Source organism: Scardinius erythrophthalmus, assembly GCF_964197995.2.
Source record: "Scardinius erythrophthalmus genome assembly, chromosome: 7".
Classification (NCBI taxonomy): domain Eukaryota; kingdom Metazoa; phylum Chordata; class Actinopteri; order Cypriniformes; family Leuciscidae; genus Scardinius; species Scardinius erythrophthalmus.
This window is the reverse complement of record NC_138227.1, coordinates 11,366,447-11,384,861: the sequence shown is the minus strand read 5'-3', so window position 1 is coordinate 11,384,861 and position 18,415 is coordinate 11,366,447. Positions and strand designations below refer to the sequence as shown.

Here is an 18,415-nt window from a genome sequence, read left to right as displayed (position 1 = left end):
CGACCCGCTCCGAGTGAGATTCGCACCCGTGTCGCCAGCATGGAAGGCGGGTATCATGTGACAGGTTGTTCCGTCCTCCCACCAGTACACACGTCATCAGAGAGATGTGAGGGGAAGTTATTTTGATGAAAGATTACGAGGGCAAGTGTGTAAGGGATGTTCTAGTCTTATGCCTTCATTTGTGTGTGTGTGTGTGTGTGTGTTTGTTCTGGATTGTGTCTGATTTTTTAAAAGTCCCCTGTGGTGAAAATCAAGCTTTCAATGTTGTTTATATGTCTATGTGGTGTTTTTAATATGCTTTAAGACAAACCATGTGCAAATTCATGTGCAAGTCACATTGTCCGTTGCTTAGTATTTTCTCCTTAAAACTGCAGTGAACCAAAGACGCGTTTTGAAATCGCTGGTGTTTCTGACGTCACAAACTACCTTATAACCAATCAGGTCAACGTGTGATCATCAGCAAGTGGATCTCTGAGCTGGTGTGAGTGAGTGGAGGCAGGGCTAATTTAAATATTCGTAGAACCATGTATACTAAATGAGGCAAGGGTGTAGAGTTACATTTTATGCTATTCTAAGGCATGAATAATCATAAAAATGAATAAAAAAAAGGGGAAAACGTTTAAATATGTCATTTAATAAAAGGTGAGTTTTAAGGGATAAAATTATTGACTACAGGGGGACTTTAAAACCTAAACATCGCTCTAACGCGAAACCCCTGGATTCTTATTGAAATAACTGGATTTCGCAGAGCACAAATGTGACTGCACCTTTACTGCTAAGGCAGAGTATGCTGTCAGATGGCTAATTAAACAACAGCATATAAAATACAGTATAATGAGACTTATGTGTTGGCATTAGAACATGAGACTTATGTGTTAGCATTAGACTAGTGTGATAAAATCAGTTCCTAAATATTGTATACATTTGTTCAGCTTCATTGTCATGACACCAGTGACAGTGGTAACCAGACGTAACCAGACATTCATTCTCCTTTGAAAAGTATTAACAGCACGGAATAGTCCAGCTCGAAAAATAAACAAGTGTTAGTGCTTTAACAAAAATACACGCTTTCCATTTCAGCTTTTAAAGCCTCTGAAATGGTTTACTCTTATAAGTGCATTCCTGTAAATGGTATTTTTGCTTTTAAAATATAAAACGTTCAAGGACATGTCAAATTATTTTCCGGAGTAACATTATGCCACAAATGCAAGATAGAATGGTTAAAGTTGTATAAAGTTGAATCCTTTAATGGTAAGTACAAATAGGCTTAATTTTAAGCAAAATATACTGTAATTTGCTATTCGTTTGATAACTTGTATGATATTCTCTGTCTGGCTGGAAGACATTCCCTGCAGTGTTGAAAAGAATAAATAGGAATCACCAGTTCACACAAAAAATCCAATAAACTGTAATTTGCTAATTCATGTTTCTTTGATTGAGGTGAGGTGTCAAACAAGAGTATTAATAATTCATGTTCGCTCACATAGCCTCTGAGTCTGTCTTTGTCAGATGTAGCATTTGCTCTCTTTATTGTAATGTCATTTTTGGAGTGCTTTTTATTTGCCAGTCACACTAATTCCCATAAACAACCCAAAAGGGGGTAACAGATATTAAAAAAAGAGTGAAAGCCGAGCAAATAGAGTTCGATTAAGAGCTTTTGCTCTCTAGTGGATCCTTGTATCCATTGGTATTCCTCTCAGGATCTGGCACATATTTTCTGCTTACAGCAAGGAGAATCTTATCATGGAGTCTGACTTTGTCAACACTATTAGATTCCGACACCGTGCGGAGAGTCAGAGATTAATAACTTCCATGTAGGCAGGGGGGTCGGGGGTGGTTGGCTAAGGCGGAAGAATGAGAGAGATTAACGAGTGTGAAAAACAATGACTCCTTCGTTAAACTCTAGATCGACGTTCCAAATCACAGCGGTTTGATTAATATGGGGTTTCGGGCCTGAGAACTGTTATTTGTGAGGGTCAAGGAGATTTAACTGCCAGTACTTGTGGAACTGGTGGCTATATAAGGTTTTTGATCCCAAACTTGCATGACTTTGGAGTATCATTAGAATTGGTCACGTACAACAAAGCATGGTCGACCCCCAACACATGATATTTATCAGGTAATAATTCATAACATTTGGAATTGAAAAAAAAAAAGTATAATTTGACAAATATATGTAAAACCTTTAAAAGGTTTAAAGGTCGTGTGGCGAGACCTGGTTGAGTTGCATTATAGTGTGTTGAGACTCACAGTTATGGTAAGAGGCGTGACATTTGCAGTTGACCAATCACAACACACTGGTCCAACAGACCAATCAGAGCACATTGCGATATTCGGAAGGAGGGGCTTCCTAGAGAGAAGACCTAAACAGGGTTGCGTTTCCCGTACAACGATGTAACTCGCTGCTTAACTACCATATTATGATGCATCGTTGAAGAAATCAACTAGCTAGTCAAGACTGTTTCCAGAAACCGTACTGTCGCAAATTCGTAATTCGACCAAGTTGGTTAATGATGTCACACACGTGGTCGAGTAATAACTTATTTTAATGAATCTGTGTGAGAATTAATGCTAGATGTTTTGCTATAAATTATAGACATTTCAAAATTTTCTCAGTTATTTCCAGATTCAATCATAGGGTCGTTATTACGTAGTAGAGCACGTACACACATGCGCACTCTTAAAAAATGGTTGAGTCCACGTCATGCAAACAAGAAACTATGCTTCTAACCGACAGGTTGGAACCTGTTGGAACCTGGAACCTGTCGTTCCAACCACACAACTTTGCAATGCTGTTTGCAAATGTTCGCTGGAACTATGGTTTCGGGATACACCGACTTGTTGAACTATGCTGATAACGACGGAACTTGCGACCATAGTTGGCTAACGATGATTTTGGGAAACGCACCCCAGAGCGTTTCTGTCAGACTGTGAAGAGAGGTGCAGAAAAAATGTCAAATATGTGAAAGATGTGCTTTTTAAACAATCAAACGTGAAAACCTATTCTAGTAGACCCAAAAAAACAAAATCAAGACTTTGTAAAAGTCCTCTTTAAGATGTGTACACTCACGTGTACGTAAAATGTCATTTCTTTTTACATGATGGCTACATTACATGATATGTACATGACATTTTTAGAAACTTCACTTTTATATGGTCTGTAGTTTTTAAAAAACCATTATGAAACCAACATGAAGAAAATAATTCAGTCCGTTTCTGTAAACTTGGCACATTTAATAAAGATTTGTCCACTTTTATATGTCATTGACATTTAGCCGGGGACACAAAATTGTGTCCTAAAATTGCTTTTCATACAAAATAAATGACAGTAACTAATGTCATACTCAAGTGCACGCCCACTAATATCACATACCAGCTTTTAATAAATCAAGGTTATTCCAAAAAGCAGTGCAGTATTTGCCCTCAAGTTAAATTGCTGTTACTAAGATCATTGTGTGTGGGGGAAAAAAATCACAAATGCAATCTTTAATATATCACTTGTTTCTGCTAGACATGAGATTAAATGGAGAGTAATTGGACACTTTTGCTCAATTATCTTAGATATTAATCTTATGTTTCTCGACAACAAATTCTCAAACTGTGCTCAGACTTGTTAATTGTCTGAACTCTATTATTCATAATCTATACACTATACGCTTTTTGTATGACAACAATTGTCTTATTTATGTCTATTTTTATTCAGATCTCAGGTGTTTTTCTGAAAGTTTCTTAAAACATCATTGGGAACTCCTGGTCTCCTGAGGTGTGAGCAACTTACAGTATAAGCAATACAAATGTTCCTAAAATACGCTAACGTTGAGTTCACTCCCTTAGATAGTCTTCCAATTGTTATCTTCACTAAACAACTCTTAAAGGAGAACTCCGGTCAATTTTAACATTGAGCTCATTTTTTTGTAAATTTGGAGTGCTGTCAATACAGAGAACAACGACAAAAATCGGTGTTGCCTACACCGTGTTATCCTGTTTTTAAAATTTGCACCCTGTTGACTTCAATGGGGCAAGTTTTAAACCAGCTTTTAGCCTCTTAACATCCTTGATGTGTCATTACAAGTGCACAGCTAATGTGAGTGATTCCTTCAGAGTGAACAGGGTGAATCTGACTGCAGTAGATGTGAAAGATATGAATAAAAATGATGTTATTTCAGCCAGCGCACTGTATTTTCTTCCTGTTTTCGGTCGAAGTCCACAGTAATCGATTGTCGAGTTCACGCGCGTGATCATAGGTACTAAACCTATGCGGGTGAACTCGACAATCGATTACTATGGACTTCGACCGAAAACAGGATGTAAATACAGGTATGTGCGCTGGCTGAAATAACATCATTTTTATTAATATCTTTCACATCTACTGCAGTCAGATTCACCCGTGATCACTCTGAAGGAATCACTCACATGACCTGTGCACTTGTAATGACACATCAAGGATGTTAAGAGGCTAAAAGCAGGTTTAAAACTTGCCCCATTGAAGTCAACAGGGTGCAAATTTTAAAAAGAGGATAACACAGTGTAGGCAACACCGATTTTTGTCGTTGTTCTCTGTATTGACAGCACTCCAAATGTACAAAAAAATGAGCTCAATGTTAAAATTGACCGGAGTTCTCCTTTAAGCTGGTGGTTCAGAATATACAGTGCATTGTTGTGATATCTTCTGCCTCAGACTTGTCTTGTCACATCCAAATATGATGAACTTTTCACCCTATGTGTTGTCAAAGTCAGAAAAGTTGTCAGAAAAAGTGTTCCGCATGAATTATTCATCGCCTTGAATGGATCACATTCGAAGTTGAGGAGCGCAAATGCATTTATGGGGATTTTACTGTCATTTTTCTTAATGCAACAAAAATGGTGGCGGTGTCGTTTCGGTTCTTAGTCTCACCTCATCTTTGATGTTCCATATGCATATTGACAATGAAGGGTTGTATATGATTATTATTCAGCTGGGTCTGTAAAGAAGTCCATACAGATGGCGCATGCTATAAAATATGTCCGTTACGCTCCTCATCAAGGCGATGTTTATGGCATGCGGCTTGCAAAGCAGAAGGTCAGGCATAATGAAAGTATTAAGCTTATGCATTCAAACATGAGCAAACTTTCAACTCTGAACAAAGAGAAGTAGTAGTATTTCATAAGTAAACTCACTAGGCATTAAAGGGATACTTCCTTATGTTGTTTGCAAGACTTTCTTTCCTCTGTGGAACACAAAAGGAGATTGAACAATGTTCTAGTCGCTCTTTTCCTTGCAGTTATTCTTCCCCTCCAGTGAGCTGATAACAATTGCAACCTGATCATTTGGGTCTCAGTGGAGGCTGAATTAGTTGAATTCAATAATCAGATCACACTGTTTCATGAACAAAACATTCAGACATGTTTTGTGAAGCAAATAATATAATTCACAAAATGGAGAACCCTACTTCTATCATGAATTCTTATGAACAAGACTGCATCAAGAAAAATTAGGCTGCTTTTCGAGGCTTTTTGTTCAAAATGTAGTTTTTTTTTTTTCATGAAACTTACCCACTTTCAAGTGTTGATAAAAAAGAATGCATGAAGCTAGAATAAAACAGTTTTTTTTTTAAAGCAGAGGCTCTGTTCTTTCTTTTGATAAACTATGTTCAGATATTCATACAAAAAAAATATTCTGGGGGCCATGAAAGTTTTGTGAAAATTATCAAAATTGCTGGCAGCGGCTGGCAACTTTTTATTTGTTTTTATGCTGGCGGCGAAAGAGTTAAGATACTTTTATAGTGCTTTAACATCTGATTTGAAGCTTGAAAGCCTCCATTCGTTGCAACTGCGTGGGGAAATCGTCACCTTTTGTGCTCCACTGAAGAAAGTTAACGGTGTCATTGATGCCAGAACTTTCTTTTTTAGAGGGGGGGCAAACTGTTACTTAATTTAATGGGAGACTTGACGAGTATATGCTAAGGATTTTATAATCACTCTCGTTTCTGTCTCTCTCTCTCTCTTTCCCCTTCATCCCTGTTCCTCCATCTCTCTTCTCCATTTCATGCTCTCAGAGGCGGCAACGAAAAACAAAGTGAAAGGTGAGTTATCTTCTCTGTCTTTGTGGCTGGATGATTTATGTTGAACACAACTCCCAATAAACAATGTGCCGTTCGGCCCCCTCTTATCTCCCAAAGGAGCCTGGGATGCATTTACATAGTCTCTGCCTGTGAGAAAGCAAACCTGGAACATTTGATGAATTGGCCCCAGGAATATCCATTATGAGCTGAATCCGCTTTACATGCTTCCTGGGTTTACAGCAAACTTGTGCTACACGTTTAGGAGAGAGATGGCAGATTTTGTACAGGTCACCATTGCTGATGCATAGAACTGCTACTCTAACAAAAAGTGGAAACATTTTGTCTTGGAAATGTGGCACAGTGATGAATTCTCTAAACAGACAGCCACTTTTTAATGTGGTATTTTAGCTCAAAAACCTGCGTCTTATTCACAAACCCACAATCCAGTTTAACCAGTTCATAATTCACTGTAATAACGATGCAGCGTATTTAAATTAAGTTATTATAATTTTATTCCGTGCAAACACGCCTCCTTACAATAAAGGCCTGTGAATTATGCTTATTATAGAAGGCACCTTATTCACAAATCGCAATGCTATTTGCCTGATGCAATTAACATTGCATTATAACCACCCACTGGAAGTAGGTGGCAAATGGAATTTAATTTAAAAGATAGTTTGTGTATATTTTCTATTGATCACGACAGCAGTTATTCATCCAATGATGGAGAAGAACATTATATCCAGATGTATGATGCAGTTGAATGTGCTTTTTTAAAAGGTCTGATTCAGGTGTCTAGATCGCAGTGGTGCTATAATCTCTATAAAGTTAGTCAGATTGTGGTAATTTGCCATATCGTCTACAACTGCACTTACATCCATGCAAATTGAGTTTAGCTAAAACAAGGCAATTAAGTCTTTGTAGTGTGAAAGGATGGCGGCACAGTGCCTCACAGCAAGAAGGTCCCAGGTTCGAGTCCCGGCTGAGCCAGTAGTTCTGGGTTTCACGCGTGGGTGCTCCGGTTTCCCCCACAATCCAAAAACATGCAGTAAAGGTGAATTGGAGATGCTGAATTGTCAGTAGGTGTGAATGCGTGTGTGTGAGTCCCAAGTCATTTATAAGGGAGGATTGGGAAAAAGACCTGGCAGCCTACACCGGAAAAATCATTGCCAAGAAAATTAATGGACAGTCTCTCACGAATGGCAAGAGATGGTCATAGAATCACCAAGAGTCGGATACGACTGAAATGGTAATAGATAGACAGAGATGGTGTTAAAAGAGCTTTGTGGCGTTATAGTCTGTTTGGCTTTAACAAATCTAAATCATTTACATGAAGTTCTTAGCAAATTAGAGTTAGACATACAGTAACTCATATTCTCATCCAAGTTATGAGGTACACCAAAGATATGTGGTGTGCTTGGAGATGTGATACTGTATATCTATCCCTTGTGTGGAGTCTTAAAACAATGTAAGATCCAGACCAAGGCCATGTTTATGTGGTCTCGAGAGTGCTCCTGTGGGCCAAGACCACAAAACCAACACTCCAAATTGCAGAAAATGCATTTCTTACCAAAAAAAAAAATGTTGTAACAATTATCAGGACAGGTAGCTGAGAGTGTACTGTAGTAGGCTTATATTTAATGACAACAAACAGCAGTTGCAATTACATGTAAATTTTTATCAAGTTGGTAGTAATGTATAAGCAGAATGGTACTAAAGAGTTCCTACAGATTAGTCTATAAAGATGACTCTAAAACTCACAGGCAATTACAGTGTGGACATCATTAGGTTTAGCTTTTAGGGTAAGTCAAGGTTACCTGAATTACCTGCAGAGATCTGAGCAAAGTTGTAATATGTACAATTTGCTAATAAGCCAAGCTTAAAGGGGTGGTTGATTATGATTTCACTTTTCTAACTTCAATTAGTGTGTAATGTTGCGGTTTGAGCATAAACAACATCTGTAAAGTTAAAATACTCAAAGTTCAAAGCAAAGGGAGATATTTTCTTTTAAATAAATTGCTTTTTAAGGACTACAACAAACGGCTGGGACCACACGACATTCCTCCCGGGTTAGTGACATCACAAACCCTAAAATTTACATAAACCCCGCCCAGACAGAATATGCTAATCAACGACTAGAAGATAACTACACATAAGCTACATGAATTCATCAACTAACCATTCAGAAATGTCCTGTTGCATTCTACATGTTGTCACTTCTTGATCATCTGACTCCGGTTTGAACATTAGAGGCTAAAAGTTTTTGAAATGTTCAGTGCATGTCTGTGTGAGGTAAAAGGACACAAGCTGTTGAAGCTCCGCCCTCTGTGCCGCAAGCAGCAGCTCATTTGCATTTAAAGGAACAGACACAAAACAGTGCATTTTGCTCATCCTCAAAAAGTGACAACTTTAACATGCTATATACAAATATATGTGGGGTATTTTGAGCTAAAACTTCACATACACACTCTGGGGACATCAAAGACTTATTTTACATCTTGTGAAAAGGGCATTATACCACTCCTTTAAGTTGTGATAATATAGCAATGAAATGACTGGTCTAAATGAGGAGCTGAGTATAGAGGCATTCAAGGAAATTTTTCTTGAACTGGAATGGCATAAAGCCCAGGCAGTTGTCGTAGTCTACAAAGGACAGCTGGTGATCTAAGATGACAGCAAACAGCGGCTTGACCTTCAGCTGAGATTTGAGACTTAGAGGTTGGGTGAGGAAACTCATCAGGGAAGTCTTAGTTTGGAGGTATGAGCTCAGGGTTGTGGGTGGACACCTAGTTTGATATGTCAGAGTGGCATACAGAGATCCTTGCCATTTTGAGAGTGTTGTCAGCATAGCAGTGGTAAAAGAAGCACCTGGATGACTGTTCTGGTGTAAAGGGAGATTCACACTGACACTGATTTGCAGTGACAAGGCAACCAGAAATCATTAATTTTCAATGAGATTTGACAATTTGAGGCCACATGGGAAAATAAGGCCAGTGGTAATGCGAATTCAACTATCTGCAATTACAGTGATGTGATGACTATCAATGGAAGTGTTGACCAAGGAATGGTTCTTCTACAAATGTATTGTGATTTGTTAATATTTCTGTAACCTTTTTACTTTAACAAGCAGTAAATTACTGCATTAACCTTTGTTATATTACCGACAAAATAGCCTAAACATTGTCTAAATCGTTATTTGGTTATTAGTTAAAATTACTTTGAAACCTGTGTGGCTCATGTCTATGTACTCGGCTTCGGTCAGGAATGCCCATTCCTGCTCCTGGAGTGTCACCTTCCAGCAAAGATTTATTCCAGCACACCGGGAAGTTTCTAGTAATCTTGAAGACCTTGATTAGCTGGTTCAGGTGTTTTTAAATTGGAGTTGGAGCTGATGGTGGCCCTTCAGAAAAAGGATTGTACACCCCTGATCTTAGATCACCCCTAATTATAATCTATGAGAGAAAATCTTTCAGAAATGGATTATTAGGGCTGTCCCCGACGAAGTTGAGTTTCTAGTCGACTAGTAGGTTTTAATTTAAAGGAAAACACTGGTCAATTTTAACATTGAGCTCATTTTTTTGTACATTTGGAGTGCTGTCAGTACAGAGAACAACGACAAAAATCAGTGTTGCCTACACCATGTTATCCTCTTTTTAAAATTTGCACCCTGTTGACTTCAATGGGGCAAGTTTTAAACCTGCTTTTAGCCTCTTAACATCCTTGATGTGTCATTACAAGTGCACAGGTCATGTGAGTGATTCCTTCAGAGTTAACGCGGGTGAATCTGACTGCAGTAGATGTGAAAGATATGAATAAAAATGATGTTTATTCAGCCAGCGCACATACCTGTATTTACATCCTGTTTTCGGTCGAAGTCCACAGTAGTCGATTGTCGAGTTCACGCGCATAGGTTTAGTACCTATGATCACGCGCGTGAACTCGACAATCGACTACTGTGGACTTCGACCGAAAACAGGATGTAAATAAAAGCAGGTTTAAAACTTGCCCCATTGAAGTCAACAGGGTGCAAATTTTAAAAAGAGGATAACACGATGTAGGCAACACTGTTGTTCTCTGTACTGACAGCACAAATGTACAAAAAAATGAGCTCAATGTTAAAATTGACCGGAGTTCTCCTTTAAGCCAATGGTCCAATAATTTCATGTTTATTATATTACCTTAATTACTTGAATATATATTAATAATATAATTAATAATTTATTAATAAACTAGTGATTTCTGAGTCTGTGTCGGCTGTAGTTGACTCGCCATCTCCGCAATATAGTGGACGTGCCTACGCTACAGAGAAAAATAGTGGCAAACGTTGAGCTACTAATGTTTCAAATTATAAGCCATGACCTGCCTGACAATTACCACATGGACCAGCCGTGTTGCGATCTGTCCGTCGCAGACTGCGCCATTTCCTGTGGATTTTTATTTTCTGCGACTAACCGACTAATTAAAATTTAGTTGGCCTTTTCTCGTCGACTTACATTTAGTCGACTAATAGGGGGCAGCCCTAGCAATTATACAGGTAGCCTATGTAATTGAAATATTACAAAGATTTTTCTTCTGTCAAACAACATGCATTGATGAATCATGCACAATAAGACCATGAATGTGTTTTATAAAGGTATAAGATCGAGCTGTAATTTTTCATGCCAGAAATTTGGTTTCCTTGCATATTTCAAAAGATCGAATAGTGCCTGACTGTCTCTGTAATGTCATACTGCTGTGAGATGTTTTAAGCTTTTCCATTACCATTCAGAGCTATTCTCTGGTTTACAGTAGATGTATTTTAGTGTGTTACTCTGTCTCTTTAAGGGAAGAGAAAAACACTTGAAGGCTTTTAAACCTAGAGAGGGGAAATCCATTGTCTGTTCTGGTCCCTGTTCCCTCGCCCCCCATGGCGTTAATTTAGTGGGAAGGATGGTACATGGTCCTACCATTAAAAGGGACATATATATTTATATATATACTGTATGTGTGTGCGTGTGTGTGCGTGTGTTCATGTGCGTGTGTTTGTGCAGATGGGCTACGTCACACTTCTATTGTTGCTTAGCAGTAATTGCAGCAGGTTATATCCACCCAGCCAGTTTCAGGCTATTAGTGCATGAGCAAACTGAATTCTGAGCCGTTCCTGGTTATTCCTTAGCTGCTAGCTCCTGATACAGTCAACACTAACCCTCTCTCTGTCATGCTTAGCTGTAAATAGAAATAGCAAGCACTCAAGATGGGGACTTTAGTAAACATTTAACAGTTACTTTTTAAGGCACAAGTTAGAAGCTGCTAAATCATACAATAGATGTTAATGAATGGCAACTGCTAATGTGTTAGCACTTAACATTAAACTTCACTTCAGTTTTAAAGGAACAGTTCAACAAAAATTGAAATCCTGCCCTCATGTCCAACAATTTGTGAATTTGTGTATCCATACAATGACAAGTCATTGTGATGAATGTTTACTCCCAATGTGAACATGGACAAAGCAACTAAAAGAGTTCACTATTTTTGTGATTCATTTGAGTGAAATTACAGACTATGTGCAGCTGTTGAATTTGAAAGCAGTTGTTTATTTTACACAGGAATAATCACAAAGCATTTGTGGCTTGCTTTAGAAACTGCAGTTTTTCATTAACAAGAAAAATTGTGCACATTGTGTCTATCTGCAAATACATTTCTGAACATTTGTGCTTTACAGAGTCCTATTTATCCTACAATATGTCAACACAGGAACACAAGTTGCACAGTGTATGTTGGAGCACAGAAAACGTGATTGCTTTACAAATTTGAACACGTGGATCCTGTTTTTAAACAAAAAATCAGGCCTATTTTTGAGAAAATCATTAACTGGAATTGATTCACTCTACAGTTTTCATAGGCAACAGTAATCCAGTCTCTGCTTTTAAGATAATTACCTATGGATTTTCTAATATCTGCTCGTAATGAATTTCAAAAAGCTGTCATAACAGCTCTTTGAAGTATCTTAATGCAAGTTCATACCAAGAATCCATTGTACAGTATGTATGTAGTGCACATATGAATATCCCATGGCAGATAATGTACTAAGTAGGTCTGTGAAACGATTAATCGCATCCAAAATAAAAGTTTGTGTTCACATAATATATGTGCGTGTACTGTGCATAATTATTTTGTATATATAAATACACACACATGCATGTGTATATTTAAGAAAAATATGTTATTTATATAAAAAATATGTTATTTATATAATACAAATTGTATATTTAAGCAAATATTTCTTAAATACATGCATGTGTGTGTATCTATATATTCGAAATAATTATGCACAGTACATACACACATATATTATGTGAACACAAACTTTTATTTTGGATGCGATTAATCGCGATTAATCGTTTCACAGCCCTAGTACTAAGATATAAATAGACTTAATATTGTAGTATGTTACAGTGGTCCTCAAACTGTAGAATATGGAGTGGTGCCATCATATATTTATTGCAATTTAATTATTATTAAATTAAATGATTGCTAATTCAAATATTCAATGTTTAGGGATATTTTTTGACATTTTGGTAATAAATAAATATGATACTATACATAGCTGGCGGCCTGGTACATCTGAAGTAACCAAACGGGTCGATAACATAACGCAAAGTATCCCCAGCTAGAAAACATTTGCGTAGTTGTCAGACCGTAACAAACCTGTCGCTAGTATATATTTTATATTATTATAAAACTAAATGCTACTGAACAAATATAGATGGCAGATATATATAGATATAGATATAGATATAGAATGCCAACATATTTGAAAATTTGACTCATCCATGAAATTAACATGTTTTAGACCACCAGATATAAATGCTTCTTAGATACTTAATTTCAGCAGTTTTATCATGAATACAGACAAGTTACCATGATTGACACCAAAATTACATTGTGTCTTCTTTACTATAAAACTCACTCATTGCGACGCATTTAACAGATGCGTAAATGTATGGTAAGTTAGAACAACCTGATATGCAACCAGTGGAATAATCAACTTGACCAAATGACCTAGCACTCTAAAAAATCCCCATACCTTTAGCCTACTCAGTAGAGCTGCATTTTTTGTGGTGTATGTAGTCTGTAGGTGCCAATCAAAATGTGACTGTGAAACAGACCGTCCTTAACTAGAATGTTACTATAGTAGCCTAATATTAATGATAGAAAGCCTATGCACTTGTTTTTTTTGTTTTTGTTTTATCATTAAAATCCATTTTTACATTCATCTTTACTGAGGGGGCAACACCAGCCTTGCCATTTCATGTTTGATGGACATCTATATTCATCAGTGATAAAGTGGCGTTGGCACCAGGCAGGTACAGTCAAACCAAAATTTATTCAGACACCTTCAACTTTTATCACATTATCACAGTTTATTCGCTATAGTTTAGAAAATGGTAATAAAATATGACAAGAACTCAGAGTTATCAAATCAGTTTATATTTCAGTGGTTTTGGCCAACCTTCTGTTAGACTGTCTCACAAATGAATTAAGTTGAATAGCTGTCAGCTGTTAAATTTAAGTACACAATTAGATAATACCAATTTAGGTCAAGCAATTACCAAGCAATGCTTAATTTGGTTCAGTCTGTGGTGTAAAACGATCACATTAGCAATTAAAGAAAAAACACTTAAGCAAAACATGGTCAGGTCATAGTGTCTGAATCATTTTTGGTCCCATATCTTTGTACGTTTTACTGATAGTCCACTGTATGAAGAATTTTTAGGTATAATGTCACAGTTTACTGTATTTTGCTATCCTCACTTACATAAATCAACTATAGTGTCCTGCACCCACAAGTAAAAAATATAAAAAATTATATCTGGTGTCTGAATCATTTTTGGTTTGACTGTATATGAACTCAGTTATAGGAGCCAGCCACCAAAGCGGTCCCCTAAGCGCGAAATTTTCCCCTAGGGCCATTTTCCTGGTTGCATTTGCACCGCCAGTAGGAACTCTGAAGGTCCTTGCACACTGAGTCCGAAATTATTGCATGTGTTTTTTCGTATTTGTGATTCGGTGGCTCTGAAATGTCAAAACACCATTCAAAATGCTTGCTACGGATGCGAAAAACACAGAAAATCGAACCTGATCCGGATTTTTTTATGACGGACGAAAGTTTCGGAGGCAGTGTGCAAGCATGATTGACATAACGTGAGGATAAATATATATTTTTTAACATGCAAAAATTTAGGTGCGAATTTCAGCTCAGTGGGCAAGGCCCTTGATTCTGAAGTGACGCAACCTGTCACTTACGTCCTGCCGCTCTGGTTGTTGTGCGGGACTTTCATTTTGACAGCGCAGCGGACTTTTATTTTGACGGCGCTGAGAACGCAAGAGCCTGAGCACACAGCGCTTACATTTTCCTTCTTCATTAGTTTACGATCTGTATAACAGTCCTATCTTATACATTATTAGAAAGAATTGTTAAAAAAAAGAAAGCAAACAGTATACGAAAAAGTATTATAACGTTTGCCTCGTGGTTGATGCCTAATGTTGCTAGCTGAGCAGAAATACAAACAATAATCATGTTTCGCTTGATCCCTTCAAAATTGCGTTGGATTTCCTCCTTTGCGTAGGAGGTCCTAGTGCCTGGACTTCGCCGTTGGTCCAACTATTACTGTTTTCCATGTTCGTGGAGTAAATATATACTATAGGCTATAAACTGTGTGTTTGCATGGCTTATAAAATAATGGTGGGTGCTGGTGTTTTGCATATGTTCAGCCAATCAGCGTACCCCTACTGATGGTTACTATTGTTCTGGGTTTCTTCTCTGATGGGATGTTTTCCCAGTTCCTGTGGTGTGAACACTCCAAAAAGTGGGTACTTCTGTCAATAGTTTTATGAACTATGAAAAGGTTCCTCCGGTGCGAAAGCCCCTATAGATGCCTTTAAACTCCATTGAACTCAGAATAAGTGTCATTCTAAATTGTTCAGACCTCTTCCCGATAATGAACGTGAGGCTGCTTGCTATGAAACAAAAGACACCGTGAGTTTTTAATGAGCCCCTAATGCATCTGTCTTCCTCTGGAAAAGCTGGAGACTCAAAACCGGAGCATCCCTAGAGAAATCGCCGGCTCAACGTTCGCTCTACATGTGCTTTCCAATTTAACTAAGAATTTGCTGTTGAACGTGAAAGGGTGGCCTGAAAAATTACACCAGCTCTTCCTCTTCAGGGATATGACTATAGACCCTTCGATCCCATTGTAGACCGCCACAACAAAAGGGCCTCCAGTCCTAATTAAATATATTCATCTTCATCCCACATTACAAGACTTACTCCCCAAACATCTTAGCAAATAGGCCATGGTTACTTTCATGGTCAGTCAATTAATTAAAATATGTGATGTTGCTGTACGTTCAGTGATTAAAAAATAGGTTGTCAACTTGTTCATATCGTATATGTCCCTGTAGTTTCTCTTTCTGTTCCTCAGTGGACATTTGGACTCAGGGTGTCAAAATGTATCAGTATTTCAGTATAAAATGGATACAAAAATTGTATAACAAATATGTAATGATGCAGGGGTGCAAAAAGAGAGTATTCAACCTATGAAAGGTAAAAGGGTAGAAACAAAAACAACACATTTTTAAATATAAAAATATTTTTTATTTTTAGATATACAAATGTTGCATTTTTAAATATCTCATATTTATGTACTATAAAATAAAAAATAGATTTTTTTGTAAAAAAAATGTTCATGCTAGCATTGTTCATAGTGTTCATTTCATAGTGAAAATGTTTGTCAATTACCTTTTTTCCCTGACTAAGTCAAGGCGATGATGAAACAACACCAACGTCAAAAAGACGACACTAAAATGTAATTAAAAAATTAAAACTTTTGTAAAAAAAAAAAAAAAAAAAAGAGACAAAATGTTACAGGCTGTTTTTAACGAGCCTCTACGAGCTTTCATTCTTGCAGTTGCCAGATATCAAGAGTTTAAACCCCCAAATTAAGCTTTTGCTGTTAAAAGGATACATTATCTGTTTCCATTCACCTATTTCTATGCTCATTTTGGAATTTAAATTACATTTTTCTTGTACTAGTTTATCAGGAAGTGATGATTTTTCGCTGGATGGAAACGGTGCTGTATTTTATCATGCAAATGTTTTATGTGATATTCCAATTTTGTGCATAAGTTAAATTTGCAACTTTGTATGGAAACATAGTATGTTCTGTCCGGTGTTTTACTTCATCTTTGCAATCTGGCAACCAAGTGCACGCACTCTCTCTACACTGAGGAAGAATCTGAAAACTGTAGTTTAGCATACTGTTTGCTGCGACTAAATCTGTGATCAAACCTTCTCATTGATAAACTGTAATAAATCCAAACATGAATCTCGACTATATTGTTTGCGATTGTGGTTGCTGAATAAATGCACTTACAAAACCTCTGTGTAATGTTTCCTGTCCTGTGTTTCCCTTGTCTTGTGTGCACTTTTGTTATTTCCTGTTCTGTGTCATGTTTTGTAGTCCTTTGTAGTTTTTCTTGCTTATTAGGTCTCCCAGGTGTTTCTAATTAGCCACACCCCCTTGTTATCTTGTTTAGCTTGTTTGGCTGTGTATTTAAACCTCTGTGCTTCAGTTGTTGGTTGTCGGTCGTTGTTTAATGTACTGTTACCTGTTCTTGTCCTGAGTTCCGTGTTCCATTACCTGTTTGTTTTATTAAATGTATGCTTGCACTTGGATTCTCTCTCTGCTTCATCCTGGTCTCAGCGTGACAGAACGACCGACCAAACGATGAATCCAGCAGCATTAAATGAGTCTCTTCGTGTCATGCCTGCAAAGCCTGAGTCTCTTCGCATCATGCCTGCAAAGCCTGAGTCTCTTCACGTCATGCCTGCAAAGCCTGAGTCTCTTCGCGTCATGCCTGATTTTCACAGCCTGACCCGGGAGTTTGCTGGACAAATCGCAGCCTTGGCCCTGGATAGCCTCGATCTGTTCCAGTACACCTGGGGATTTGTTCCTCTTGCTGCCTCTTGCTCTCTGGGTGACGAGGCAATTAAGGTGTGTTACCGGCTGGGGGCTAGGGAGGTTGACCCGAGGGAGCTCCCCGATCTCTCCGGTCTGAGAGGCACTCTCCAGATGTCTGGAGAGCTTCCTCCCGTGGCACCCAAGGTCAACACCTGATCTTCACGTCCCGTCCAGTTCAGCCGCATCTTCGCCGCCGCTGGTCCCGTCAAGCTCAGAGCGCGCTTCTGCTGATCCAGAGACTGTTCGCGTCGCTTCTGCTGATCCAGAGACCGTTCACGTCGCTTCTGCTGATCCAGAGACCGTTCACGTCGCTTCTGCTGATCCAGAGACTGTTCACGTCGCTTCTGCTGATCCAGAGACTGTTCACGTCGCTTCTGCTGATCCAGAGCTTCACGCCAGTCCAGCCAAGCCTGCACTTCACGCCAGCCCAGAGTCTCCTTCGCCACTGGTCCCGCCCAGCTCAGAGCCCTCTTCGCCGCTGGTTCCGCCCAGCTCAGAGCCCTCTTCGCCGCTGGTTCCGCCCAGCTCAGAGCCTTCTTCGCCGCTGGATCTGCCCAGCTCAGAGCCCTCTTCGCCGCTGGTCCTGCCCAGCGCAGAGCCCTCTTCGCCGCTGGTCCTGCCCAGCTCAGAGCCCTCTTCGCCGCTGGTTCCGCCCAGCTCAGAGCCTTCTTCGCCGCTGGATCTGACCAGCACAAAGCCCTCTTCGCTGGATCTGCCCAGCTCAGAGCCCTCTTCGCCGCTGGTCCTGCCCAGCGCAGAGCCCTCTTCGCCGCTGGTCCTGCCCAGCTCAGAGCCCTCTTCGCCGCTGGTCCTGCCCAGCTCAGAGCCCTCTTCGCCGCTGGTCCTGCCCAGCTCAGAGCCCTCTTCGCCGCTGGTCCTGCCCAGCTCAGGGCCCTCTTCGCCGCTGGTCCTGCCCAGCTCGGAGCCCTCTTCGCCGCTGGTCCTGCCCGGCTCGGGGCCCTCTTCATCGCTGGTCCAGGACTCTTTACCGGGGAGCCTCCCCAAGAAAATTTTGGGGGGGGGGGGGGGCAATACACCTCCGGACCAGCCCGATCCGCCAGGACCGCCAGAGGGGTGGTCTCCTGTTCCGCCCTGGCCGCCCGAAGGGTCGTGTCCGCCCTGGCCGCCCGAAGGGTCGTCTCAGCCCTGGCCGCCCGAGGGGTCTTCTCCGCCGTGGCCGCCCGAGGGGTCTTCTCCGCCGTGGCCGCCCGAAGGGTCTTCTCCGCCGTGGCCGCCCGAAGGGTCTTCATCGCCTTGGCCACCCGAAGGGTCTTCACCGCCGTGGCCGCCCAAGGGGTCTTCACCGCCGTGGCCGCCCGAGGGGTCTTCACCGCCGTGGCCGCCCGAGGGGTCTTCACCACCGTGGCCGCC

The 18,415-nt window shown here is 39.8% G+C and overlaps 1 protein-coding gene across 1 annotated transcript in view; it reads left to right on the top strand.

The window, feature by feature from the left end:
• The window catches only part of cadm2b (cell adhesion molecule 2b), a gene marked incomplete at its 5' end in the record, with an annotated part of 235,263 nt that overhangs the window by 147,496 nt on the left and 69,352 nt on the right, over window positions 1-18,415 (top strand). Inside the window, one exon of the mRNA XM_081370346.1 lies at window positions 6,036-6,062. Coding sequence (XP_081226472.1) covers window positions 6,036-6,062 — 27 coding nt within the window. The remainder of the gene's footprint in view (window positions 1-6,035; window positions 6,063-18,415) is intronic.